This window comes from Yarrowia lipolytica, chromosome 1C (assembly GCF_001761485.1).
Source record: "Yarrowia lipolytica chromosome 1C, complete sequence".
Classification (NCBI taxonomy): Eukaryota; Fungi; Ascomycota; class Dipodascomycetes; order Dipodascales; genus Yarrowia; species Yarrowia lipolytica.
The window spans coordinates 2467115-2494023 of NC_090772.1; the positions used below are offsets into that span (position 1 = coordinate 2467115).

General features: G+C 48.9%; 8 protein-coding genes and 3 non-coding genes across 11 annotated transcripts, besides 1 other annotated feature; 4 read left to right on the forward strand and 7 right to left on the reverse strand.

The window, feature by feature from the left end:
- Nucleotides 1-1757: 1757 nt before the first annotated feature.
- On the reverse strand, nucleotides 1758-4013 carry YALI1_C24707g (uncharacterized protein; the record flags this gene model as incomplete). The annotated part of the gene is made up of 2 exons (XM_501940.4): nucleotides 1758-3662; nucleotides 3975-4013. The coding sequence occupies 2 exons, from the start codon at nucleotides 4011-4013 to the stop codon at nucleotides 1758-1760; spliced, it is 1944 nt and encodes a 647-aa protein (XP_501940.2).
- A 1954-nt stretch (nucleotides 4014-5967) lies between these two features.
- YALI1_C24730g (uncharacterized protein) lies at nucleotides 5968-8064 on the forward strand (the record flags this gene model as incomplete). The annotated part of the gene is made up of 1 exon (XM_501941.1): nucleotides 5968-8064. The coding sequence occupies one exon, from the start codon at nucleotides 5968-5970 to the stop codon at nucleotides 8062-8064; it is 2097 nt and encodes a 698-aa protein (XP_501941.1).
- A 164-nt stretch (nucleotides 8065-8228) lies between these two features.
- On the reverse strand, nucleotides 8229-8858 carry YALI1_C24755g (uncharacterized protein; the record flags this gene model as incomplete). The annotated part of the gene is made up of 2 exons (XM_068282450.1): nucleotides 8229-8420; nucleotides 8841-8858. 2 exons carry the CDS (start codon nucleotides 8856-8858, stop codon nucleotides 8229-8231), a joined length of 210 nt encoding a protein of 69 aa, XP_068138551.1.
- A 752-nt stretch (nucleotides 8859-9610) lies between these two features.
- YALI1_C24767g (uncharacterized protein) lies at nucleotides 9611-10168 on the forward strand (the record flags this gene model as incomplete). The annotated part of the gene is made up of 1 exon (XM_068282451.1): nucleotides 9611-10168. The coding sequence occupies one exon, from the start codon at nucleotides 9611-9613 to the stop codon at nucleotides 10166-10168; it is 558 nt and encodes a 185-aa protein (XP_068138552.1).
- An 875-nt stretch (nucleotides 10169-11043) lies between these two features.
- On the reverse strand, nucleotides 11044-11136 carry YALI1_C24782r. Its single transcript has one exon. It is a non-coding gene; the product is annotated as a tRNA-Lys (tRNA).
- Nucleotides 11137-11809: 673 nt separating this feature from the next.
- Nucleotides 11810-13558, reverse strand: YALI1_C24806g (uncharacterized protein; the record flags this gene model as incomplete). Its single annotated transcript, XM_501945.3, has 1 exon — nucleotides 11810-13558. The coding sequence occupies one exon, from the start codon at nucleotides 13556-13558 to the stop codon at nucleotides 11810-11812; it is 1749 nt and encodes a 582-aa protein (XP_501945.1).
- Nucleotides 13559-14094: 536 nt separating this feature from the next.
- Nucleotides 14095-14353: a sequence feature (Compare to YALI0C17523t, LTRyl1; YALI1_C24814t).
- Nucleotides 14354-16749: 2396 nt separating this feature from the next.
- On the reverse strand, nucleotides 16750-17982 carry YALI1_C24850g (uncharacterized protein; the record flags this gene model as incomplete). Its single annotated transcript, XM_501946.3, has 1 exon — nucleotides 16750-17982. One exon carries the CDS (start codon nucleotides 17980-17982, stop codon nucleotides 16750-16752), a length of 1233 nt encoding a protein of 410 aa, XP_501946.3.
- A 3220-nt stretch (nucleotides 17983-21202) lies between these two features.
- Nucleotides 21203-21991, reverse strand: YALI1_C24891g (uncharacterized protein; the record flags this gene model as incomplete). Its single annotated transcript, XM_501947.3, has 1 exon — nucleotides 21203-21991. The coding sequence occupies one exon, from the start codon at nucleotides 21989-21991 to the stop codon at nucleotides 21203-21205; it is 789 nt and encodes a 262-aa protein (XP_501947.3).
- Nucleotides 21992-24508: 2517 nt separating this feature from the next.
- YALI1_C24927g (uncharacterized protein) lies at nucleotides 24509-25675 on the reverse strand (the record flags this gene model as incomplete). The annotated part of the gene is made up of 1 exon (XM_501948.1): nucleotides 24509-25675. One exon carries the CDS (start codon nucleotides 25673-25675, stop codon nucleotides 24509-24511), a length of 1167 nt encoding a protein of 388 aa, XP_501948.1.
- Nucleotides 25676-26540: 865 nt separating this feature from the next.
- YALI1_C24936r lies at nucleotides 26541-26611 on the forward strand. Its single transcript has one exon. It is a non-coding gene; the product is annotated as a tRNA-Gly (tRNA).
- A 5-nt stretch (nucleotides 26612-26616) lies between these two features.
- YALI1_C24937r lies at nucleotides 26617-26740 on the forward strand. Its single transcript, XR_002432104.3, has one exon. It is a non-coding gene; the product is annotated as a 5S ribosomal RNA (ribosomal RNA).
- Nucleotides 26741-26909: the final 169 nt, after the last annotated feature.

The window sequence follows — 26909 nt, forward strand, 5'->3', positions numbered from 1 at the left end:
GGTTGCGAAGCACGGATCGCGAGTAATGTGGCGGCAGAAGTAGTTGTAAGTATCTACAGAGTAGCCCGCTGTAGACCTCTTTGCCGTCACTGTGACAACAGAGAGATGAGTTTTATCACTGTCAGGAATGTCTGCTGGAAACTGCGTATTTCCGGCTGACTCCCTAGCCACAGACATATCCTCTCCACAGATACCATCCCCGCAGATACATCCACTCTTCCTGCTACCTGCATCTTGGTGACTTTCAGGCAGCACCTGAAGACCCATAACAGTTGGTGCTTTGGGTCCAGCTCCGTTCGGGCTCCTTCACCAGGAATTTGAAGTTGCTGAGGGGATATCTGCTCTCGTCTGGTGGGCCCCGTATCACTCTGAAGGAAGTAGGAGGTGGATCAACGGCGGAGGATGGACCCGCAAACTTGAATACGGCTAGTTTGGAAGGCCAAACCCCGGTCTTTGACTTCTGAGGAGGTTTGGAGAGCTCAGACGATGCTCTGGAGCCGCACAGTGTCGAATCGTCGTTGGTTTCTTTCTTACGAGAGAATCGTAGAAAGCCCATGTTGATGATGGTGAGATGAAGAAAAGGTGTTGTTGGTTGTAGCGAGAGAGCAATTGAATCGTGTAATTGTGTCTCAATATTGCTGGCCAAGAGTTGATAGTAAGGCACTGCAAGTCTTGTGTGGGACGGTACGGTATTTGACCCCACAAGCTGTAGATTCCTCCTGACTCACTGGAGCCATGAAACGACAAGACCAAGTCACGTGAAAGAAGCAAAAAGTGGTCAACTACCAAAGAAACAACAGAGCGATCCAATCACGGCGCCTCCAGCCCGTTATCTGTGGTATTAATCCGGCCTAGAACGTGACTCCAGTGTCTCAAAAGAGACATACATGCTTCAACTTATGCATATCTATGCGGCTCAAAGCTTGGCAGTTGGCACATATAGTGACGATAGAACCAGATTGAATGTAGATATGGGGGTTTAAAGGGCTTCTTTTGGTCAATAATGGAAGATAAATGTAATTTTCTCTTTTCTTCCGTTCAAAATGGGCAATTTGACGTGTTTTAGCTCCATCTACATGACGTCACTACCCCACCCAAAAAGCTTGGCTCACGTATAACAGCCGGCTTTCGGCCCAATCGTACTCAACATCGAGTGATTACTGTATGTACGGTACCTGTTTGTTTAACCGGATCTAAGTTGATTCATGGACTGATTCCGTCGGGGTTCAATCGGATACTACTTGTAGCAAGCACACTTGCCAATACTTGGCCGTACTCACTATTTCGAACTAGAGGAGCCGGGTGAACTCGAGGCTTAGTCTCGACATGGTATCTACAACATTCCACTTGTAGAAATCATTAACAGAGCAAGTTCAGCAGCTAGAGGACAGTCATCGACTTGCCTAGCTCTCAATATTGAGAGGACCATGTATGATCTTCAACAGAAATTTTTGATGATTCGGCGACAAATCTCGTACCAAACTCGTAGACTCTGAAGAGCTAACTATTTTGAACTTGAGAATACTCGGACTATGGCTTCAACCCTTGGCATCCCTTGCAGTTCTTTTAGCAGCTACAAGTAGTTTCACCATGCTCAAATGTCTGGCCACGATTTAACTGATCTACAGTGTCCGTCTACAGTGTCCGTCTACAGTGTCCGTCTACAGTGTCCGTCTACAATACTACACCGTCGCCATGTCATCAAGTCAAATCAACTCATATATTCATCATATGTACAATATTTACAAACACTCCGCTTACTCCTTCTTCTCGTCGTTCTCAGAGTTGTTGGCGGCCTTGTCCTTGTAGACCTTCTCGAAGAGCTTGAGAGAAGCCTCCTGGAGAGCATCAGTCTTGGTCTTGAGGTCAGTGGGGTTGACATCCTCACCACCCTGGATTCGAGCAACGGACTCTCGGAGCTCAGCAATCTGGGCCTTGACCTTCTCGGCCTCGGCCTTGTCAATCTGGGCCTCGAACTCGTTCATGGAAGACTCGGTGTCGTTGCAGATCTGGTCGGTTCGGTTAGCAGCCTCAACGGACTCTCGTCGAGCCTTATCCTGCTCCTTGTACTTCTCGGCATCGTTGACCATCTTCTCAATCTCGGTATCAGAGAGACCGGAAGATCCGGCAACGGTGATGGAGGAGTCCTTGTTGGTGGCCTTGTCTCGGGCAGAGACGTTGATGATTCCATCGGCATCAATGTCGAAAGAAACCTCAATCTGGGGGACACCCTTGGGGGCGGGGGGGATACCGGCAAGAGTGAAGTTACCGATCAGCTTGTTGTCTCGAACAAGCTCTCGCTCACCCTGGAAAACTCGGATCTCGACGGAAGTCTGACCCTGAGCGGCGGTAGAGAAGATCTGGGACTTCTTGGTGGGGATAGGAGAGTTTCGGTTGATGAGTCGAGTGAAGACACCACCGAGAGTCTCGATACCAAGAGACAGAGGAGTAACATCAAGCAGGAGGACATCAGTGACCTCACCGGCAAGAACAGCACCCTGGATAGAAGCACCAATGGCAACAGCCTCATCGGGGTTGACGGACTTGTTGGGCTCCTTGCCAAAGATGGACTTGACAGTCTCAATGACCTTGGGCATTCGGGTCATACCTCCAACGAGGATAACCTCATCAATCTGGGAAGAGGTGACACCGGCATCCTTGAGGGCCTTCTCGACGGGCTCGACGGTTCGCTTAATAAGAGGACCGACAAGAGTCTCGAGCTGGGATCGGGACAGCTTGGTGTTGATGTGCTTAGGGCCGGAGGCGTCAGCAGTGATGAAAGGAAGGTTGATCTCGGTGTTGGAGGTGGAAGACAGCTCGGTCTTGGCCTTCTCAACGGCCTCTCGGATTCGCTGGATGGCCATTCGGTCACCAGAGAGGTCAATGCCGTTGTCCTTCTTGAACTGGTCAACAAGGTGTCGGACAAGAACGATATCGAAATCCTCACCACCAAGGTGAGTGTCACCGTTGGTAGACTTGACCTCGAAGACACCCTTCTGGATCTCGAGAATGGAGATATCGAAAGTACCTCCACCAAGATCGAAGACGGCAACAACCTTGTCGTCGTTCTTCTCAAGACCGTAAGCGAGAGCGGCGGCGGTAGGCTCGTTGACAACTCGCAGAACGTTCAGGCCAACAATCTGACCAGCGTCCTTGGTGGCCTGTCGCTGGGAATCGTTGAAGTAGGCGGGGACGGTGACCACGGCGTTCTTGATGGTCTTTCCGAGGTAGCCCTCGGCGGTCTCCTTCATCTTGTTGAGGACGAAACCTCCAATCTGGGCGGGGGAGTAAGTCTCGCCCTGGGCCTCAAGCCAAGCGTCACCGTTAGAGTGCTTGACAATCTTGAAGGGCACCTGCTTGATGTCGTTCTGGACCTCGGGGTCCTCGAATCGTCGACCAATCAGACGCTTGGTGGCGAACAGGGTGTTCTCGGGGTTGACAACGGCCTGTCGCTTGGCGGGGACACCGACAAGTCGCTCGCCGTCCTTGGTGAAGGCAACGACGGAGGGGGTGGTTCGGTTACCCTCAGCGTTCTCAATCACCTTGGGGGTCTTACCCTCCATGATGGCGACGGCGGAGTTGGTGGTACCGAGATCGATACCGATGACGGCACCCTGGACCTTTCCAGAGTTGAATCGCTGCTGGAAGGCGGGGAGTCGGGACTGGGTTAGTACGATGCGGAGGGTGTGGGTGGATGGTGTTGATCGATCACCGATTGATTGAGAGCCATGGCTCACTGAGGTGGCACATTATAGGGGAAAATTTGCAGACAAGACATCAAGCATGTCGCGGGGGCAAGCACAACACAAATGCACAATTGTCATTGTCTGTGTGTCCATCGTCTGTCGCATGCCATCTTGTCGTTTGTGTGTTCCGCAGAAATCCGGATCGTAAGCCCAAGGTGAAAAAGCCCCCCTCAGTATGTTCCATCAATCGCTCAATTCGCCGCGGGATCCTCCCGGTCGCATACTCACGGTTCTCAGAGCAGAACGGGCAAATCTAGAAGCCAACATTGTGTGTAGTTCTTTTTTATCGACCTAGCAAAGATGGAGAAAAAGAGAAACAAAAAAGTCGTGGAGAAGGAAATGCACTCTGCCTTTAACTGAAAATTTGATTTTCCACCGTCTTCTCTGAGCGCTGCCCTAGCCTCCAAACCCTAACTCTAAAAGCCTTGTACCCCGACTTCCCAAACCCAACCTCTCCGCCTCTATCCGTCTAGAAGGTTCCATCGAGCGACAGCAACCGGTCGATAAGCGGTCCATGGAGGCGGCGGTGAGCTGAGACATGAGTTCCATTTGCCAGACAGACGACCATGGATGAGTGGGTGAGTGCTGGTGAGCGCTGGTGAGTGCTGGCGAGTGCTGACGTGGCTTATGATTTGTATTATTGCTCTGCATAGTACATTTGTTTGGCACCCTTACAATAATTGTGACTGCTCACATGCTACCTCCCTCTCGTGTCCACCATCACAATTGTCAATGCCAATTGCCACAATACATGCAAAACAGCGCCATTTCCACTCATTCGGCGGCCATCCTCGCTCCAACACCTCGATTGCTCTCAACCATAATGCACCGTGACTCCGAGCTGTCCTGCAACTCTTTTTTCGCCACTATCGTGGGTCGCACATTTGGTGGGAGACCACCGTCAGGTACGGCAACCGGAGGCGGACCAGTAGCGGTAGCTGTTGAACGGCGAACACAGGTGACTGAACACAGACATATATAGATGCAGATATAACAAACGGTGGTGGTGTTCAGAGTCCTTACTCTATGGACTCGCTGAGGTTGGTTTTTTTTTCTGGTTTTTTTCCTGGTTTTCTGGATTTCCTGGTTTTTCTGTTTTTTTCTGGTTTTTCGTTCTTGTAACAAGTAAACTCTTTTTGCCGCCAAGTGTGTGGCAATTACCGCGGAATAATTAGTGGATCGTGGGTTGTGGATCTCGGGTTGAGGACTTACTCTTCAGAGATATTTCTGGAACTATTCTGGAGCTATTCTGAAGCTATTCTGGAGCTATTCTCCTAGCTTGTCAGAATACTGTTCTATCTGGAATGATGATAAATGGCGTTTGATCTGTAGGCTGATGGTATTGTCATATCAGGAAAATGCAGTTATGCTGTAATACATGTAATTACACCATCATCAATACATGCATGCTCAGATCATACTCATCTACCCTGCTGACCAGGTCCTACTCTGGACGACGAGTAGAAGTCTCGTCTGGTGGCGTCTGTTTCCACCCAGAAATTTAAGTAGTTATCCTTGATTTTCTTTTTTACATTTTTCCCAATTTTCATTTTTCATTTTTCATTTTCATTTTTTATTTTTATTTTTATTTTTATTTTTTATTTTATTTTATTTTTATTTTTATTTATTTTTAATTTTTATTTTAATTTTTATTTTTATTTTTATTTTTATTTTATTTTTATTTTTATTTTTATTTTATTTTTATTTTTATTTTTTTTTATTTTTATTTTTATTTTATTAACTTTTCATTATTTTTATCATTATTTTTTATTTTCAATTTTCAATTTATTCTTATTCCAACTCCATCTCCCCACCTCCATATCACTATGACGATCCCTGATCTCCTCCCACCCTAATCCCTGCAACACTGTGGCTTGAAAACGTCAATAACGCACCGTCCCAACCATTAAAGCTTCATGTGCAGCACCACTGCCATTGACACTACACCATCGCCCCAGGATCCACTGATCCGAATATCGACAGATTTGAGACATTGACTGATACAACCTACGTGACATTTACGTGATACTGCAGATCCCACCACTGGTTTATCTGCGATTGATACTCTTGTGATCTCAATTCAATCCGTGTTGAACCGTACAGTAGTACGATATCATACGACACTCCAGTTGAATACCGGTTACTCGCACATCCACGACGACTAAACGTGTGATATACAACTGTTCGCTGTTCGTTCGTTGGTAACTGTTCATCCGCTGCCATGTTCACGTCCATCCCCATCATCGACCTGTCAGAGGACACCCCAACCATCCTCGCTAAACTGCGACCAGCTCTTTTCAACGTGGGTTTCTGCTACATCAAAAACTATGGAGTGGACCCTGGTCTCATCCAACGAGTGACCGAGCTCGGGAAACAACTCTTTGATCTTCCCCAAACCGAGAAACAACGTATCGACATGTCCAACTCGCCCCATTTCCTCGGATACTCGCGTCTCGGAGACGAAATCACCAAAAACCAGACAGACTGGCGCGAACAAATGGATCTGGCCACCGAACTGCCTGCCCCCAAGGACGACGAACCGCTCTACAGACGCCTGCGAGGCCCCAACCAATGGCCTGATGAAAAGCTCATTCCTGGCTTCAGACAGGCCTTTGAGGCGTACATTGAACAAATGGGCCCCGTGTCGATCCACTTTGTGTCTCTGATTGCACAAGCTCTGGGTTTGGAGGCGGATGCCTTCGCGCACCTGTTTGAGCAACACCAGCAGCACAAGCTCAAGGTGGTGCGGTATCCCGATGTGGACGAGGTCAAGGTGAAGGTTGAGGGAGAGACAAAGGTCAAGGGAGGTGTCAAGAAAGAAGATCCAGTTGATATTGATGTCAAGCTGGAGCCTCAGGAGTCCTCCCTACATGCAGACGAGACTAAGGTGAAACTGGAGGATGAGCCTGTTGAGATCAAACAAGATGATGATTCCATCGAACGAAAGGCATCCGTCAAGCAGGAGTGCCATGCCGAACGCTCCATCTACACTCAAGGAGTGGGGCCTCACAAGGACTCGGAACTGACATCTTACCTGCTGCAATGCACTCCACATAGAGGTCTCCAGGTGCTCAATTCCAACAACGAATGGATCGATGTGCCACCGATTGAAGGCACCTTGGTGGTGGCTATGGGTCAAGCCATGGAGGCTCTGACTCGGGGATACTGTGTGAGCACCACTCATCGAGTTCTAGCGCCCGAGGCTGGGTCTGGTTCCCGATTCTCAATTCCCTTCTTCCAGGGAATTTCCTATGATGCCAACTTCCGAGACTTCAAACTGCCTTCTGAGGTAGAAGAGAGTCTCAAGAAGAACAAGGTGGTGACTGAAGACACGGGTCAGTACAGACACGACATGTTCAGCAATATTGGAGAAGCCACGTTCATGAACCGGATCAGAAGTCATCCTACAGTTGCCAAACGATGGTATAAAGACGTGATTGATGTCACCAAGCTGGACACCTTGCCCAGAGTGCTCAGCCGTCTCAGCCGCATCTTCGCAGGAGCTGAGAAAACAATGATGTTCCACAACTCGCCTCTTCCTCTCAGTTTCGACGACTTTGCCAGATCGGTTCTTGAGTACTCGCACGAGAAGGTGACTCGAGATGATCTTTCACAGCTCTTCGCTCTCTGGCCCAATTTGTACAGAACCGAGGTTCGACGCGATGGAATGCTCATGTTGTCTCTTGAGAATATCACCTCTGTGGCTCTTACGCAGACAAGAGACGCTCGTCAGAAGCAGTTTGACGACCTGTGTTGGAAATGGCTCAGACAACATCCGGTCACGTGGTCCAAAGGTCCAGAAATTGATCAGAAGAAGCAGTCATCTTTTACGAAGAAGAGAGGCATTTCTGAAACTGCAGAGTCGCTCAGAAAGACTCCGGTCACGAAGCAGCGCATTTTCAAACTGGCTAAGCCCGATACCAAGCTTGGAGGCACGGTGTTGGAGCGGATCAAGGCCCGGAAAGCGGCTTCGGCGCATCTTAACAAGAAGTCCGAACAGGAGGAGAAGTCTGAGTCCCAACAGCGGTTCCTCGACTCCAATATCCCACGAGTGGTAGATGTGCTTGTGGGGGCTGGTAAGGGTAACAGTACATCTATTCCCATGGATAGGGCTATTCGAATGGTGAATGACTCTGTGAGAAGGAACTTGTCGGAGAAGGAGGCAAGAGCCATTCTGGTGAGAGTCAGCCAAGTTGTTCCCAGTTTCTGTAAGCTGGTAGAGGTAGGAGACCAGGCGGTGTTGAGACTTGGTAAGAAGACGAGAGGAGCGGTTCAGGCGGAGTTGAGGGAGTTTGAGGAGTCTGAACATTCAAAGTAATACTATATAGCATTCAAAACGAGATCATGTCCAAAAATAAAACAGACACTTTTTACTACATACAGTACAGATAGAGACATAGAGTGAGTGACTAAAAGAGCGCGGCTCTACAACTAATCGTTAATGTTACTATATACATATTTACAAGAGACCTGGGAGTGGACTTAGATGTCGAAACCAAAGCCCTTCATGCACTCCTTGTAGGCGGAGATGAGAGGCTTGCATTTGTCGGAGTCGACGCCGTTAAAGAGCAGACACTCGTCTCGAGCGGCCTTCTCGTCCTTGCACACGCAGCAGGGCTTGGGCTTGTCGCCGGAAGGGATGGTGGTGTTCTTTCCGTCCTTGGTTTCAGATGCTAAGTTAGTATGGGTTCATGGAGGAGTGTTGACTTGGACGTCAGCGGCCCTAGACCACGCGTCGCAAACAATCTGAACATGCACCGGTCTGGAGCTGGCTGGCTTTGTAGCATGGGAATGTCATTTTGTACAAAACGGCACGACACAGCCGTCTCGACCTGCGTAGCTCTGAACACCTATCTGAACTGTTTGAGCTGTCTGAACTGTCTGAACTGTCTAAATTGTCTGAATTGTCTTAACTGTCTGAACTGTCGGAACTGTCTGAACAACTGTCTGGATTCTCCCCATATTTGTCCGGTACTCCGTGCAACTACGGTCCTGTGTCTGTGCTTTTGTGATCCGTTTGGGTCTGTGACGCTCTCCGCTGGTCTCGCTGGTCTCGCTGGTCTCGCTGGTCACCCCTCACCAGATATACTCACTGTTGGCAATAAGAGGCATGTGGAATGTAGTGTGTGTGTGATGAGATGAGGTGATTTGGTCCACAGATTTGTGCACGGTTACCGCTCAAACGGCCAAACTTTATTTCTGTCAAATAACGTTTGGATGACTAATGGATTCACCCTAAAGTGAGCAAATTGAAAAAAGACGCCACAGTTGAATGCGTCCCATATGCACGTGTTTGGAAGCACCAGCCACATTCGCCACCCAGATTCTTCCGTTTAGCTCCGGCAGTTATGGTGGCACCTCACGTGATGTCACGGAGAGGATATGGAGATTTGCAAGGCTGAAATGGACGTCGGCCAGTGATTGTGTGGTTCGATTGTCGATGTGTCAAAAGGAAGCTAGATCAAAAGAAGTTGATCAAAAGACGGCGAACGGGCGACGCCACGGGCCCACATACTGGTCGGTATCCTTATAACGAGCACAATATGAGAAGATTGTATGCAGAGTGAAGAGTGCACTCCCGTGCTGTAAAGGAGCCGTGTTGTAAAGGAGCCGTGTTGTAAAGGAGTCGTGTTGTGTTCACTGCGGATTCGAAGACAACGGATTTACTGTACTTGTCGGAATACTCTTGCCGCTGGTCTCGCAGTTGTACCACAGCTAGAGACGGAGAAAAGAACAGATGCTTGGATTATACTGTAGTTAGATGGAAGAGTTTTCATCTGGAGCTTCATAATGACCCTTTTTGGTTCAAGACCTTCCGGGAGAGAAAAGATATTGCTCGACTAGAACCCCTCGAGTGCGATCACATGGTTTACGCAGTCATCAAGACGCCTGATGAAGCGTTTAGAGAAGATGACAATGCCAAACAGTCGATCCAGACTCTACGGATCTCTTCCCGGACCGTTTCCGAAATGGGATTCAAGAATCTCATCCCTCGAACAGGCGAATACAAAGTGTTTCCTCCAGGACACTTCACCAAGGACCTCACCAAGGACCTAGCTCGGTACGTGCGGTTCTCCAGTGCCTCTTATGGGCAGTCGTTCATGAGACTTCTAGGTATTGGCCTTTTCGATGTGCCCTTCAGCACCACCGCAGTTCATCATTCCGAGCATCATACCTTTGCCCACCATGCCAGGGTCAGTCTCGATCAGATTTTGTTATCCAAAAAATGCTATAGCGACAAAAGACGGTGTATACTTCCAGTGGCATTCTGCTGGACCATTCATTGTTGTGGACCACGATCCCAAAGCGGTAGTTCTGACAAACAGAGGAACCTGGGGTCTAGACGACGTGCTCACCTATATGTCCTGTCGGTTCGTCATACAAGGCCCACCACGGCATTTCGAGACGTGCCCGCAGCATAATTCGCAAGAACAGCCGTGTTCTCCACACCATCAAAACCGCCATGGACGGAATGGGTCCCGAGTATGACCATTCTTTTGGTAGAGTTGGGGGCGAGACCAAGAAACGGCTGTTTGTCCAGCTGGCCACCAGAGTGTCGTGCATGTACCGGCAGGATGACGATCTGTTGACTCTGGAAAAGACTCGGCGGGGCCAGATTTAGAGAGCTTGTTCCTCCTGAACGAGTGATCAATGTGTTGCTAGAAGTTCACCAGGGCCGAGCCAAGAAGGCGAATCGCGAGGTTGGCAACTTGTGTTGGATGTGGAGCGGCTGTTCGGGGAGCTTGGTCTTCAGAAATGTGTATATTAATGATTACTCACCGATTTATTATGAGCAGGCCTTGAATACCTTGGAGCCCCCAGGTAGATTCCGAACTCAAGCTGTTGAAGGGGGTGGTCAAGTACGACTACTAGTTAGACGTCATTATAAGAGTTGAAGAGAGAGCTCACGGCTGGAAATTGAATGTTTGTAGAGCAGCATCGTGGTTCTCGGTCGTTTGCAGCCTATTAGTAGAGGCTATGGTATGTACAGGTAGGTACTCGAGACCCTAACAAGAGGGTATCCTGGTTAAAAAATGTATATAAAGCCTGGATATCTCTGCCCCCAATCCCAATAACGACAACCAGAGATCACACCCGACGTGAAATAATGCACTGGAACGTTTCATTCACATATTTACACACGTTTCCCATCGTCCTGTCTCTAGAACCCCCATTGTAACATCGCCATAGAAGCCCGAAGCAGACTACAAGAAGCAGACTAAAAGGAAACTGACAGACATTCCGAACGAGGCGAATCAGAATGTAGCAAAAAAGTCACGGCGTTTTAAACCGTTGACTCCCCCACAGGGGCTCGAACCCTGGACATTTCGGTTACGATGCTCTTAGGGTTACTAAAAGCCGAACGCTCTACCAACTGAGCTATAGGGGAAATAAACTTTTTAAACCCGGAAAAGTTGCCTTGTACTATTTGAAATCTGTTGAAAAAAAGGGGATTCTGCCAATCAAAAAAAAAAAAAAAAAAAAAAAAAAAAAAAAAAAACCACGCCGAAATTGGGGTCTTGTCACACAGTTTTATGATATTTAGAACAACGCTCACATTCAAAACTGCAGAAGCTATTCCATAAATGCCCATTGTTCAAATCAGATCGAAATTGAAAGATTTCCGTTTGATTCACATCCGACCTTCTGCGTAGTTCAACTGCTTCTAGGACATCTACTACATACGATACCGGTAGATTTTATCAAACAAGCGAGGCTCAAAATTCGATACAGATATCATAAACCCTAATATGACAATCGTTCCAACTTCTTATTACGAACATGTCAAGATCTCGAGCATCACCGGCGCAGTACCTGGGGTCGATGAGCCACAGGACGTTGCTGAACCTGTGTCTGAAGACAAGAGGAGTACAGCTTCCACCTCCAAAGATGGGGGGGGGAAAACTGGATCTCACTTGTCAGAGGTGTCATCACAGCCTCGTACGAGGGCCCGACCAAGAAGTGACATGTAAGTCGTCAATGTGTTTGTTATATAAATGTCACTTTATTCAACATTAATGAATAAGTATATGGAGTACCGTTGGTGTTTAAATACATTCTATCTACAGTTTTTGCCTCTTGTAAGCCTTCTGCTCCTCTCCAACTCTCTTGAGAGACTTCATGGTGACATAGAAGAAGTCTCGGAGACCTTTCAGGCCGTATTTGTTGGCAGCAAAGTCCAACAGTCCCTGCTTGTACTGCTGATTAGTAAGTTTCAGCCCTCCTCTGTACTCGTTATCAACCAGAGATTGGGCAGTAACTGGACCCTCGTGTCTTCGCTCAATGTCTGCTTCCTCCTCAAGACTCCACAGATATACCGCTGCAATGTGCGACATTGCTGAGGACATTGTCAGTCCGAAAACAGTATCTATCGTCGCCGGGAATCGTAGCAGGGAAGACAAGGATTCGAGGAACTGTGAATCCAACTGTAGGTGTCTGTGGCTCCATAGAGCACAGCTAAGTTCAGTGACAGCTGTTTTGTAGCTCTCGGAAGACAAAGACACGTCTCTGAGAAGAAATAGCACACGTGCAAGTCGCGATAACACGGAGGGATCTGCCTGTGCAGTGTAATACTGGGTGACTGAGAGCGAAGGGATTAACGGACGTGTAGGGGTAGTCTTCACGGTGAAGTAAGCTGCTGTTTCGTAGTAAGACAGGGTCGCAGATACTGGAACCTTGTAGACGAGACTGGAAACTGTCGAGTGGATTTCTCGTGCACATGATTCACGTCCAGGACCCTCAGTGTGCAGTGTGGACCAGTTGTTCAGCAGCTTGGTGAGACACTCGACCAGTTCAGTGGGATGGTTAGTTAGTTTTTCCAGAATGGCCTGTCTGAAGGTGATGGGGTTGAGTAGAGGCAGTTGGGCAAGAAGTGTCCAGGTGGTTGGTGGGAGAGTGTCGCTATTCTTTATATGTTTGACTAGACAGCTCACCACAGCCAGTGGCATGGTCTTTGTGTATTGCATGTATTCCAGCACTTTCTTTTCGTCCATGTTTTGCGTGAGCCATCGGTTGAGACGCTGGTCATCTAGCTGGGTGGCTTTAAGGTGAAACACTCGTGCCAGAGTCGAGTTTCCAACCACATTAGGAAGTTGCTTCGGTATGGGTTTATCGATTGCAGCAACTATTTCTCGCAACTGGGCCGTGCTCTGATACAAGATGGGTTTGTTTGTGTTTCCAAACACGTGAATGACCTTCTCCAGCAGCTTTTCGTCAGGTGAGACTGTGCTGTGTTTGCTTTCGCTCCATTTCATGTCATTTGGAGCCTGTAGGAACGGCTTGAACTGCGAGTACAAGGTCAGTAATGCATCCACGTAGCCAGACGTGCGAGGATCTCGGTTCTTGTTCTTGATCTGGAGCAGGGTATCGTATCTCCATGGTTGTACGGACTCGGAGGTGGTGCTGATAAACAGCAAGGAACAGAGGTAGGGGCGCAAAGACTCGTAGTTGAGGTAGTTGAATAGCACCGTGTACAGCGAGTTGATGATCTGGCTGTCTTCCAGGAACGGGTGCACGGTGCAGAGCCATTTCATGAGTGCTATTTGGGTCTTGAGACTCGGTTTCGAAGGTGACAATCCGAGATTGGAAGAGATGCGAATGACCGTGCGGGAGAGAACCGGTTTGTTGGGGATCAAGAGGCTGGGAAGCTGGTTGGTGAGAAACCCGGGGCAGGAAGGAGATACCAGCTTCTTGACCACCGAGTCGATCTGTTCGGGTGACAGCCCATTGTTGCTGATTTCAAGGGTGAGGGTGGGGATAATCGCGTTGCAAATTTCCCTGTCGGTTGAATCAAGCAGATCCGACAGGCTCATGGTGTTCCTGGCCGATAGACACGCGTTTGACGCGTTATTGTAAGTGTTGTTGTGGTGGAAAATAGCTGCATGTGCTCGCAGATAAGAGGTGATGAGGAAGTTTATTGGGTCTTTGTTTAAAATATAAAAAGACGTAAATACAGAGAAAATTTATACAAAATTAGTATCAAACTGATGACTAAAAGGAAGATAATACAATGGTGTTAACGGTAATTCTTTGGCTCTTATCATACCTATGTTCAAAGCGTTATTAACGGCATAAGGTTGCTGTCGTTTTTTTTTTGTTTTGTTTTTTGTTTTGTTTTTTTGTTGTTTTTTGTTTTTTTTTGTTGTTTTTTTGTTGTTTTTTGTTTTTTCGATGAAAAATGATCCGAAAGCTTTCACACTTGAAATGGGGCAGAAATGGAGTGCTTTTAAGACTTTTTCGAACATTTATCGTTAATTTAACAATAGTTATGCGGTATTTGGGTCTCTTTGAACCGATTATATAAGCTGGATCTTAGGCAGACGGCGGACAAGAGAAAGTCTGTACGTTCTATTGAAGATCATAAGTATTATTGATGTGATATAGTTAATTAACAACTTACAACCCACTTCTAGGGACACGACGCTCCGATAGTAGCACACACCCTTCTGGTGTGTGCTTGCTCATTCACCAGAAAAGAGATTCTAGATCAGTGGATACTATCTACAGGATGGAAATCTCGTCTACGACCCAGCTGATTCCTCTCATTACTATGTGGTTACATTTGAGGAATTAGCCAGGTATTACCCTACCGGGTATTACCTTCAACACGTTCCAGCTATAAGCACGAGTGCCGGTACGAGTACAAGTACAAGTAGAGATTTTGGTGACGTGTAGAATTGATGACTTGTTCTTTTTGTGCATTCATTTTATGTTAACAAGCTGTTTGGCGAATCCAGCTAAAATAAATCAACAAACAGTGCTGTTGTTTAGGCCGGCGTTTCGCCAACAATACCAGTTGGAGATCCAACTAAGTTCAACTAAAAAGTGTGGATACTCAGGCTAACTAAAAAGTGTTGATACTCCCCAGGAAACGCCCGGAAGCAAGGCCAAGGTGAATAAAATGCCAATTCCTCGCTAAACCCTTGTCTGGGTAAATCTACTTTCGCCCCGTCTACCCTGCTTCTGGTGCTGTCTTGTTCTCATCATGTCTTACGTCAGATAATGCCCCACAAACCACTGTCAGACACCCGGAGACACAGGTGACATGGGAGGGGTTTTAAGCGGCGACTGTGACGTCAGGTTCAGGTGGAGGAGCGGTGTTTGTGATGCTTGTCACATCTCCAGCGTCCTCCAGCGGTGATTAATTACGTCACTTTGCGTGCCTTAATTCCGGTTAATTCCGAGGCCGAGAAAAACAACATCCTGTCCACGAGCGCAATTTTCGGGGAGACTGCGGACTTGGCCCGCTATAGGTACAAATACCCTCTTGGGGTCGCTCAAGCCGCCCTCAATCCGTCGATTCTCGTTCTCTGTCTGCCAATGGAGCGGGATACTTGTCGCTGTAGGACAAACAAGTGCAGTATGTAGCTCATTTCAACTCTCGATAATTCGCCAGAGCTTGAGCTTGAGGTTGAGGTTCGCATTAGATGCTTAACGTCATTTGACATTGCCGCCAGGGAAGCGCTGTGGACCGAAATGGCCCCGGCACCTGGGTCTCCACCCTGGTGCATGCGACAGACATGTTTCAAACATGTGCCAAAACCGCACCAGAGTGTCAGACTCGCTCTCCAACGTCCCAGGGTATATCTCTCGGTTGCTGCGACGCACAGCCCGCGTCAGATGTCGATCCCCGCATGGTTTCTGGGGAAGAGTGCAAGGTTGCAAATGCACATGTCACATGTTGATGGAGAGCCAACGATAGACGAGTACGAGTACACGAAACCCGAACATCCACGTGGAGTTAGCGGAAGCACTACTGTAGAATGGATCCGGTGGGATTGCAGTAGTGCAAGGGTAAACGTTTCCTACTTGCCTGTTTCGGTAGCGGCGGCGGTCGGTGTCAGTACCTGATGGTATGCAGTACATACACGCGCACCGGAGCACCCGCCAGAAGCAGACGCACTTATTCCAATGGGGGAAAAAGTCGCTATGTACGAGCACAAGTACCATGGACAATGAACACCCACCTCCTATCCTGTTGTATTCTCAGAACTGGAGTGCGAGGAATCTGTGCAAAACGCTGACCATCCCTAGTTCACCCCTGTCACTAACCTGCTACCGGTATTTTACTACTACACATTTTGTATGCACAGTTGACACCAAGGTGGACATCTGCCACAAGTCCACCAATGTGGACCCCAGTCTTAGTAATACCTGCCGATCACCGTAGATCTAGGCGGTCACAGGTGTTGCTTCCATCTTGGCGGTCTGGATTGTGCCCTAGCCGACACAGCACCACCTTCCAAACTGCACCGGGCCAAACCAGCATCAACCCAGCAACTAATTAGTGGCTCTATAACTACAAGTAGCAGAGCGACTAAAGCCCCTGACTCAACAAAGTTGTTTGGATAAGGCTGGTGCAGTAGCGGTGCTAAAATGGCCGATGCGAAAACAACAATAGTCCAAGACACCCTAAAGAGCGGCCACAAACAGCTGCCGGCGGCTTGGCGACAAACACAAACAAGCCAGACCAAGACAGCGGTCTCACCAGAAAAAATGTGTCCGTGTCGGTCATCTATTTTAGCTCCCAATGCCACGTACATTTTTTTGGAATTGAGTTTCGCTTGTTTGTCTGGGGTTTGGGGGGAGAGGAGTCTGTAGATTTCGCCACAGAAGATATATCAAGATGAATATAACGGGAATCGAACAAGCTACCCGACAATGATCCATTTATATCATTAAATGATGGTCTCGTCATACAAATTCCGCCCGTTTTGGGCGTCACAATTTCAACAACCCCACCTTCAGGCTACCCCACTCTAACCTTGCTTGTGCATAAGCGGTACCTAACCTCTGCAAAGTCAAACTTGGGTGGGACAGTACAAGTAGCAACTGAGAGTATTACAAGCAGCCAATAAAAGCGTTGGCAGTGTGTGCGAAATCGACTACTGTATCGTACTTGCCCTTGTACTTGGTCGTACTTGGTCGTACTTGGTCGTGCTCATGTCCTTTCATGTATATATAATCAATAAATCTACTTGTGGATCAACCACTAAACCCTCATCTAAGCGTAAGTAATTTCTCCGAGACGGTCGAGAATGGAAGGAGCTCGGAGATAAGGATCAATCTGCCAGTACTGAGATCGCAGCTTCTTGGTGAGCTCAGATCGCTCCTGCAGAAGAGGACCCTCGGTCTGCTTGGTGGACTTGATCCAGTCAATGGTGTTCTTCTCCAGGCCCGAGTAGATCTGGATTCGGTCCTGCAGCATCTTGTTTCGAGTGGCCTCGTCCTGAAGTCGGTCGCCCTCGCCCTCCTTGGGCTCAATGTACTCGTAGACAAACGGATCGTCTCCACCGAGCTCCTTGGGGATGTATTTCTTGGGGATGTACTTCTCGAGGTCCGAGGTGTTCTTGGTGAAGTGGATCTTGGAAGCCACCACGGGGTCCAGCCAGTTTTTGATGATGTTCCAGATTCCAGAGAAGATCCAAGGAGCCTTGTGGATGAGCAGAACTCCCAGACACTCGGGGTAGTGGGCCTCGAAGCACTTGATGATGAACTTGACGGCGGCGTAGTCCATGTTGGAGAGAGCAAAGCCGGAAAGATCGAAGAGCACGGCGGCGGTGTCAACAGGGTCGTTGAGGGTCAGTCGAGCGGTCTCGATGATGTGGACGGTGAAGTTCTCAATGCACTTCTCCTTCTGGGCCTTGGGGTTGTGGAATCGAGGTCGCACGTAGACAATGGGTCGGCCCTCGAGGTCTCGGCCGTGGATGTAGGCCTTCTTAGATCGCAATTGAAGCAGGAACTCCTCGTCGTTCTCCTTTAGGGCTCCCAGCTCGCCCTTAAACTCAATCTCCTCAACGTCGCCCTCCTGGAGACGCCACTTGAAGGTGGCGGCCATCATGGACAGGGCCTTGGGCACGTCCCACTTTCGGGCTCGCAGGAATCGCAGCAGCAGGTTGTCGGGGTTGTCGCATCGCACCATGTTCCAGAAAGCCAGTCGCAGCTGCTCAATGGAGATTGTGCCCAGCACGTCCTTGAACGAGGCCTGGTTAGACAGATCCTCCTCCGGCTCGGGGGCTGCCTTCTTTCGGCCAAACAGGCCTCCTCCAGACTTCTTGGGGGCCGGAGCCTCAGAGGCGGCCGCGCCTCCGGTGTGCACAGAAGCAGACAGCTGCTTGGCGGTGGTCTCGTCCAGAACTCCCATGGCGCCCAGAAGATGGGCCCACATGTCCTTGAGCTTGAGGGTCTGTTCGGGGGTCAGGTTGCCGTATCGTCCTGCTTGTGTGGCTACTGTCATTGTTGCTGTTGTTGTAAGATAAAGGTGGTTGAATGTGTCTAGAACCCACGAGCTCCCAGCTCCTATATATACCCACCGAGTCGCTGTACCCGTGCCCCTCCCACAGAGTCTATGTCTCCCAGGGTTTGTACGCTAAACTGGCTTTTTTCTGGCCACAGGAGTGACAAAAGGGCCCCAAAAAAAAAAAAAAAAAAAAAAACTGAGACACAAGGACAGAGCTTATCAAATCCGGGGTGGGGGGAGCATGTGATGGTGGCTGGGATGGACACAACTCGACGAGTAGTGAAGATAATCGGATTCTGGGACCGGAAATCGACTCCCAGCGCCCAATTCACTCGGATCCAGTTCTCTCACGTGCAAATGGGCCCACCAGGATCCCACCAGCACCCCCTGCCCACAGTAGCTCCCCACAATTAGGGAAATGTAAAATGCGCCAAAAATAAGAGGAAAAAAAGGGAAAAAAAAAGAAAAAAAAGAAAGACAGTTTGCAAACTCCGGATATGTCCGGGGACCAAACACACACCAAAACCACAGCAACTGAACACAGCGATTGGTGAAACAAGGAGCAACGGACGCGTGGAGCGGTCGAGGGGGGCGGACACAACTCGCAAAACCCGTTTCGGGAACGGTCCCACCTCCGCTCCTCCACGTCACGTGACTCACCCTCCACCCCGGGTCGTCCAAGTACAACATTCACATGCACTCAACATTTTGGGCGGGGAGTAAGCGAGTCTCCAGACAAAGCATATTTTTTATCAGCAGCATTTTAGAGTTGCGATGTGATTTGGGACAGGGCTGGGGGGGTTGGGGCGACTACAAGAACGGCAAGGGGCTGGGGGAGTGTGGAATCTGGTTGGATTTTTTGGACCGGCAGGTTGAGGCAAGTTGATTGCACTTTTCAGATTCGCCATAGTCCCCATATCCACCCAGATACACACACCCTATGGTTCTCTCTCATCTTACGTCATGTCTCATTCGGAGATACGATCTGCATTCCGGGGTAATAGTGGGGTACACCGGTGGGAATTATTTTCGCTGTGGCCAGTGTGGTCTGGAACCCCACTCTACTTGAGCGACGCTACCAACCTTGTTGATACAATGGACGCTCATTGCAACATGGAACAAGGATACAGAAGAGCACATAGAAGACAATACGAGCCCCTCTTCTGTGAGACACCCACCCCCCTGTCCCCAACCAGACATGGTCGTGGGAGTGCGTGAATGTGTGTGTATCGTGTGTGTGTGTGTGTGTGTGTGTGTATGGCGAACGTGATTGTGATTGCGTCCTACACGCCTAGGTGGCCACGCAGAGCCCCAATGCACTCGCTCCAGTGGAGCTCTCAAGTCCGATAAATGATTAGTGGAGAGCGCAAAGTTGCGGAGCGTGTCATGCGCTTATACTACTTGTAGTTGCAAAAAGACTTGTGAGCGGGAAATGTCGGAGCTCTGAGACACCTCTGAGGGGCCGCCGTTGATATTCTTGAGATCGGCATGATTCTGGGGTACGAGTCTCTAGGTGAAACGAAAAATAAGACTGCGGGCCATGGGCCGGGAAAGTAGCGTGTACGAGCTTGGACCATCCAGTAGATGAAACAGAATAGCGGGGTAGATTAAACTGCCACTATAGATAGAGGCCGTTGAAAGATGTGGATGGTGGGGTGCACCAGCATTGTATTGGATTGATGGTGGGGCATTGTTTGACTGAGGGTGCAGTGTAGAGTTGCAAAAACCAATTATTACACACCCTCCAGACCCGGATATTACATGTACTGACGTGGAGTGGCTCCCTGAAGAAGTGTGAAACTGCAGATCTCGTTGTATACAGCTTTTTGTGGGGACTTTTCCTACAGGGTGTGCGAAAATAGCACCACACCTGTTCCTAGAACGCAGGGGTGTCAAGTAGTATCACGCCAAGATGGAGCTTGAGCGGAGTCCATGAGAGCTGACTGTAGTGTCCATGTTGGGTGCTTTGTTATTAGTTGGAGATAGTCTTGAGCAGTACTACCACTACGAACAACAGAGAACTCAGCATGCATGGAATGGGCCAGGAAAAGGTCGTGTGAGTATACGCGAGTGTACAAGGAGCCAAAGCAGCAGCCCTTGCATCGATTTGAGACCCCGCTTGACGCATCTGGAGACAGTTCCTGGTTCAGTTGTCACTAGCACGCGTTACATCAGCCGCATGATTATTGATCAAATATTAAGCGTCCACCGACGACTGACATTCTGACTGTTTCTTTGTACATTCTGGCGGTAGTGCACTTTGTCCGTCTGACACCAGACTACTGTTGTGCGCGACCTCGCTTAAATACATCATTGTGCATTATCTTGCGGTGATAGTGCAGTAGTCTTGGTGGGGTAGTGGGGTTTTGGGAGGTGAATTTTTGCCAATGTGAAACTGTTTGAAACGGAACTGAAAACGATGCTGAATGGCTGGCTAGAACATACTGGGCTCTAACTTCTGTCATTAGATGACATGGAGGACTGTTGAACATTGACAGACGTCTTTGGGCAAGTACAAGTAGCAGTCACCTATGGCAATCTCGAACTTACTGGTGTAGCCAGACAATCTGTAGCTAGACAATCTGTTTGACTAATGGTCGGACGGTGGCCATTAGAGAGATGAAGATGGATCCAGAAGTCGACCCGGTTCTGAGTTGCCGTCTGGAATGACTAATGGGTACAATACTGGAGAAGAAGAGACAGTTCAAGACCATTTGGTGCTAAATATAGATGGTAAGACAGACACATGAACGACTTGTGCAACCTTGTAAAGGGTGTTGCGCCGATGCCATGCCCTTCGGTGTAATCAGGGAGATTCCCGGGGAATTGTTCGTTCACCATTCGTAGAGGAATAAGACAACTCTAGATACCGTCATATCTGTTAAACGTGAGGTTTCCACCCACGGTTCTTCGGTCAGCATTAGATGGTGCTACAGATACAGTAACGACGAGCTCCAGGGGAACATGACAATCTCCTTCATACTCTCCCCCTCCAATTTAATCAGGTTTCCATTAGTATCTCGTCGTATATCTCTCCATAAGTGTCACTTATGCTCCGTTCCGAAAGCAGCATGTGCAGTACAATTGCGAATACGACGGCTTTTACGGGGTTTTTGAGAGATTGATTCGGATATGTACACTAACTGTACTCGCTTGGATTATAATAAACATCATCATATTCAATAATATACTACACTAGGCGCTTACTACGACAGACTTAGTAGTCATCGTTGTTGTAAGAGTCGTTGTTTCGGCCAGAAGAGCCGTAAGAGTCGTTGTTTCGACCGGAAGAGCCGTACGAGTCAGAGTTGGAGGATCCGTACGAGTCGTTGTTTCGACCGGAAGATCCAAAGGAGTCAGAGTTGGAGGATCCAAAGGAGTCAGAGTTGTTCTTTCGGCCAGAGGAGCCGAAGGAGTCCGAGTTGGAAGAGCCGTACGAGTCCGAGTTATCTCGTCCAGAAGAGCCGTAAGAGTCAGAGTTGTTGTTTCGTCCGGAAGAGCCGAAGGAGTCCGAGTTGGAAGAGCCGTACGAGTCAGAGTTGTTGTTTCGTCCGGAAGAGCCGAAGGAGTCCGAGTTGGAGGAGCCGTACGAGTCCGAGTTGTTGTTTCGTCCGGAAGAGCCGAAGGAGTCCGAGTTGGAAGATCCGTAAGAGTCGTTGTTAGAGGATCCGTACGAGTCGGACTTCTTGTTGGAAGATCCGTACGAGTCGTTGTTGGAGGAGCCGTAGGAGTCGGATTTCTTGTTGGAAGATCCATACGAGTCGTCGTTGGAGGAGCCGTACGAGTCATTGTTGGAGGAGCCGTAGGAGTCGGATTTCTTGTTAGACGAGCCGTACGAGTCGTCGTTGTTGTTTCGGCCAGAAGATCCGTACGAGTCGTTGTTAGAAGATCCATACGAGTCGTTGTTGGAAGATCCGTACGAGTCGTTGTTGTTTCGGTTGTTGTTGTTGCCGAAGTTGTCAGCGGCCTGGTTGACCTTGTCCTTAACGAAATCTCCGAGTCCCATTGTGAGTGATTGGTTTGTGTGTAGGTGGTAGTGGTTGAGTGTGGATGTGTGTGTGCGAGAAGCTGAGAGGGCCCAATTGGGCGAGCCCCTCCGTATTTATACACGAGCCCCCAGCTTGACACGACCACCCTGTGGTCTCGGTCGAGAGTATCCGCCCTTTACGCTTTCTTTGTGTGCCATTGACGTGCTCTGGTGGCCGGCCATTGAGTTTGGGCTCCCACACACTCCCACATATTTCGTCATCAGCGATTCTTGGCGCAGAAAAGGCGCATGGCGATTAGATAAGCGAGCCTGGGAAGCCGGGGCTCCAAACGGCAACCTGTGGGCTCAATTGGGCCCCAAAACCACCTCCGCGCCCACAAAACCACCTCCGTGCCCTCGCAATCGAACCGGTGATGTGTAACTCACGGAACGGCACGTATTCCCGCGGCAAACCTACCTGGGAATGCAGACTCAGGTGGGTCTTTGTGTGGAGGGGCCAATCGGGCCCGGGGCGGCGTAGAAGCTGTCAAACGGAACTGGGAAAGTGCAAGGGGCCAACCAGGGCGCCCCACGTTGCAGTATTACAGGCCCCGCCGCTCTCCTGACTGACACAGTCCATTGTTGGCGCAAGCCTCGTGCAGCCAACAATGACGCGCAGAAAATGGAAGCCGACAAATCAAACCCAAACCGGATGCGAAAAAAATGTAAAATAAAATGGAACGTTGGCCCCAAGTTGGCCATGAGGGAAAAAAAAGCGGAAACAGTGGGAAAAAGTAGAAAAAAGAGGAAATTGACCAGAAACCGGCTTTTCCGGCCACCTCCAACCTCCCCCCACCCCCAAATAAGTGCCTTGGCATCCCAGGTCCTCAAACATCAATGCATTCCCGTGCAGCTCCTCTGGCTAAATCGGAACCGGGCCCCTTTGTCAAAACTCTGACAATCACATTGTCTCTGCAGCTCGCACAGCCCCCATTGTCAGCTGTCTGAAACGCCAGGGGCCACCGTGTGGAGACACGATGGTGGCGGGGAGCGCCGGCGACAGTAGCAACACCAACAGCCGGCCCAACCAGCCAAACAAGCCACTTTGGACCGAGTCTCCTGGCCAATTGATCACCACAAACTATAGCCTCGAACAATGGAGAGTCTCGCCCACCAGAAACAGCGCTAAACCGGCTGCAACTACCAACAGTTACAATTAGCTACCGGCTGTATCCCTCTCTGTCCCCATCCCCTGCATGCAACGCTCACAGACTCTGTCTTCTAACTGGTCAACGGTTATCAAAGTGGAGAGTTTGAGTGTGGAACCGCATGGAAGCCCGTCGTCTGTCCGGTTTACTGATGTACGAGTATGATACTGACACTGTTCGGATATACACCCATGTGTGCCGTTCAAGATCGTCATTGTGAACCTCAGATCTCCATCCACATACCGATAGTCGCTCAATTGACGGCCATTACTGCACATTCCTGTCCCACTCCATTCAATGACCTTCCCGTCTTGCACTTTCCCATACAAGTACCAGGTACTCTCCTGCTGCTGCTGCTGCTGCCGCCGCCGCCTCCTCACGCATCTCCCTCACGTCCGCTTGTTTCACACGCCGGTCTCACCGCCCGTATCCGGAGGGGCAGACGTGGCCTCTCGACTAAAGCGGAGAATGGGCCAAGTTAATAATAGAAGCGTCTTTTGCCGCGTATAACTTAGCAAGCTCCCCCAAAACTCAGACGCGACTCCTATCTCGACTAGTAATGTCCAGTCAGCATGTCTTCGTCAACCCACTTTGGCGCAGGCTTTCTCTCTATTACTAAGCATTGGATGGTGGATGGAAACTGTCCCGACTCGCATTTAGTCCCCCTGTCACGTGACCTCCCAGAATCGTCCACAAGCCGTGTTGTTTTCAGACGGGACTACTGTGCCACCAGGTTTAGGTAAATAGCGATTACGACCAGACAAAGAGTACTTGTATGACAGGTCACGTGAACATGACGTGGTATGACGTATGCTCAGAAGTCCAAGATGCTCTTTGTAGACAATGTAGACGAGATGAGCATCGTGCAACAAGGGTGGGGTGGTTTTCACGGTTCGCGGCGATCTCGGGAAACCAAATTTGGCTTCATACAGGGTGGTAGGAAGTGTTTTACCGTATGAAGAGAAACATTGGTCTTTTTTGTGAGATATTGAAATACAAGCCCTTGTACTTGTACATGGATGGATTCTCCAGCTGACTCTGATCACAATGATATATTAAATGGGTACAATTGGTCACGTTTATGTCAATCCATACCCATGTTCAATTTCATGTATGAATGATGAAGAGACGTACTCATGATGACCAAATTAATTCCGCGTAATTCCGTGTAAATTCACGGGAAATGGTTTAAAATCAGTAGAAATACATTGGTTGGAGGCATTGGTTCGTCATCATACCGACGCAATCACTTTTTCCTCCCACTATCCATCATAATCATTCATTATTCGTCGTAAATCTATGCTATTATCATAACTTCATAAATCGTGTAAAAATGCGTACAAGCCGCTCATAACTTCTTCTCACAGGTGGCAGGAGTATTGTTAAGCGTCCTTGTGAAGTCAACATACTCGTTCCTCTCCATTCTACCCTCCAGGTAGGCCTTGGAGAAGGTGTACACTTCCAGCTGTCCGTTTGAAATGCCGGGAATAGCAACCGTCTCTCCCTTGGTCTCGTGTCTCAGATTCATGGTAAGTCTGTTCTTCAGATCGACCACGTGGCTTCGGAATCCATAGTTATCGTAAAACACGGCAAACTGGGGGTACAGAGGGTCCTGGCACACTGGAGAACAACTGGACTTGTTATTGGACCAACAACACGAGTCTACCACCCAGTAAGAAGCGTCATAACACACCAATCCAACGTTTTTCGACCCGGAAACGTCCAAAAGCTCTAGCTCGCCATGTCGAACAACTTGAGTATGGATTTGACCATCCACCTCGGTCTGAACAAACACACACCCTCCCACAGTGTACACGGTTGGTTCCGAGTCGTATCCAGAGGGAAACTCTGAGAAAATGACGGCGTCTGGTTCTTCGGAAGGAGAATCACTGTACTTGACGTACAGATACATTCCATCCACTTCACGACCGTCAAAGGGCTCGTCCATGATAACCACGGCCGTGGCTAGAACCTCGGGCGTGCTGGAATGAATTGCCATCTCCAAATCAGGTCCAACTTCCATGCTGATTCCATATGGGCTCGCTACCCTGTTTCCAAGTACAGATATACCAGTCGGGCCCTGCTCGCTCTGAGACTGCGATAGCGACACAAAAACGCCCTGCCCGCCTGTTCCAACGTGTACGAATCCGGAGTCGCAAAACGTGATCTGCGTGCCCAACAGCGGCTGTTTACACAGGACGTAAAAGTCGTCTGGCAGAGCGACATCCTGGCGCACGGGGAAAGAGTAGTGCAGAAACGACCGCTTGAAGGACTCGAGCGAGCTGGTCGGATCACGTGACCTCCGTTCTGCTCCGACAGCCTCGAGGGCGCATTTTTTCCAGCAGCATTTTGTCGAGTTTTGCAGTTGTATCCATGGGCGATCGTGTTGCAGCACCTGTTTGAAATCGCGCTCGCTGAGCACCTGTCTCCAGCTCCGACACGTCTGGTAGAGCGCCACCAGCGACGGAGTGTCCAGATACCGACACAGAACCGGCGTGAGTTCCGGTGGGATCATTGGTGATGCAGATAGAGGGAGACAACTGGGAACTGGAAAATCGGGTTGAAAAAGTTTGACTTTCTCGACGCGAGTGCGGAAAAAAATTGAAATGTATTTTTCTCAAGATGTGTAGGTTCTGGGCAGATTCTGAAAAGGTCAGTCTTCTCCGTGTGTCTTCTTCATTGGATTGCTTTCCTTTTTTTGTCTCCATCGCCTCTAGAACCCCTCCATATATGGACGTCTTATTCTTCACTGCATAATTAGTTGGAGTTTATTTCTATGATTAGATTATCTGATTGATAGTGCGTGATTGTTTCCAGCATGTGTGCTGTTCTCAGAGACAACTGACAATGGGAATTCGGTTGCCGTCTCTTGTAAGCATCACGTGGCTCCGGTTTTGCGGATTCTGCTCGAATTCGACAATTTTCACTTTTTATTTTTTTTATAATTATTCTCAACAAACTCCCAACTACTAATAGTTGGTGCTAGTTGAGAGGTTTTGACAGGCGTTGAACAGTCCCCCGGAGTCAGTGTATTGAGTGTGTCAGATTCTGGATGATATCTGGCTTGTATTGTCTTTCCTCGCGAGAGGACACAGCAACCATTCATCTATGAATCTTTTAAGACTTTTTCCTATACCCATCCCGAATAGGTCGCTTTTGAGCAAGCAACTGCAAATCTTCAAGGACATGTTGCACCGTCGATGGATCCAGATCGACTGTACTTTTACTTTTACATATTTTAAAACAACAAGAAACAGAAAAATACTTGCAGGTTCACGCTGCTCTGGTCTCTAGAATTTCATTTCTCTGCGCATTTGAGGTCAGATTACATAATTCCCGTTCACCTAGCAACTCCAGCTGGAGTCTTTTTCTCGAAAATCGCGCCGATGGTTTAGTGGTAAAATCCATCGTTGCCATCGATGGGCCCCCGGTTCGATTCCGGGTCGGCGCAATTCGGTTTACGGCCATATCCTGGTGGAAAATACGGCTTTCCCGTCCGAATCAGCCCATAGTCCAGCCACCAGAGAGCCCAGTTAGTATTGTAGTGGGAGACCATACGAGAATCCTGGGTGCTGTAATCTTTTTGTCCAGGAGTGTGGCGAGTGGGCCTTTTGTTTGTCGGATGTTTCACCCAGTTTTCTCATCCTGCCATCGATTTGTTTTTTCCAGTCAGATTTTAAATTGATCAGTGGTGAATCTCAAGGTCAGAAATCATGTCTTTTTTTGGGGTGGGATAATGACTGAGAGCG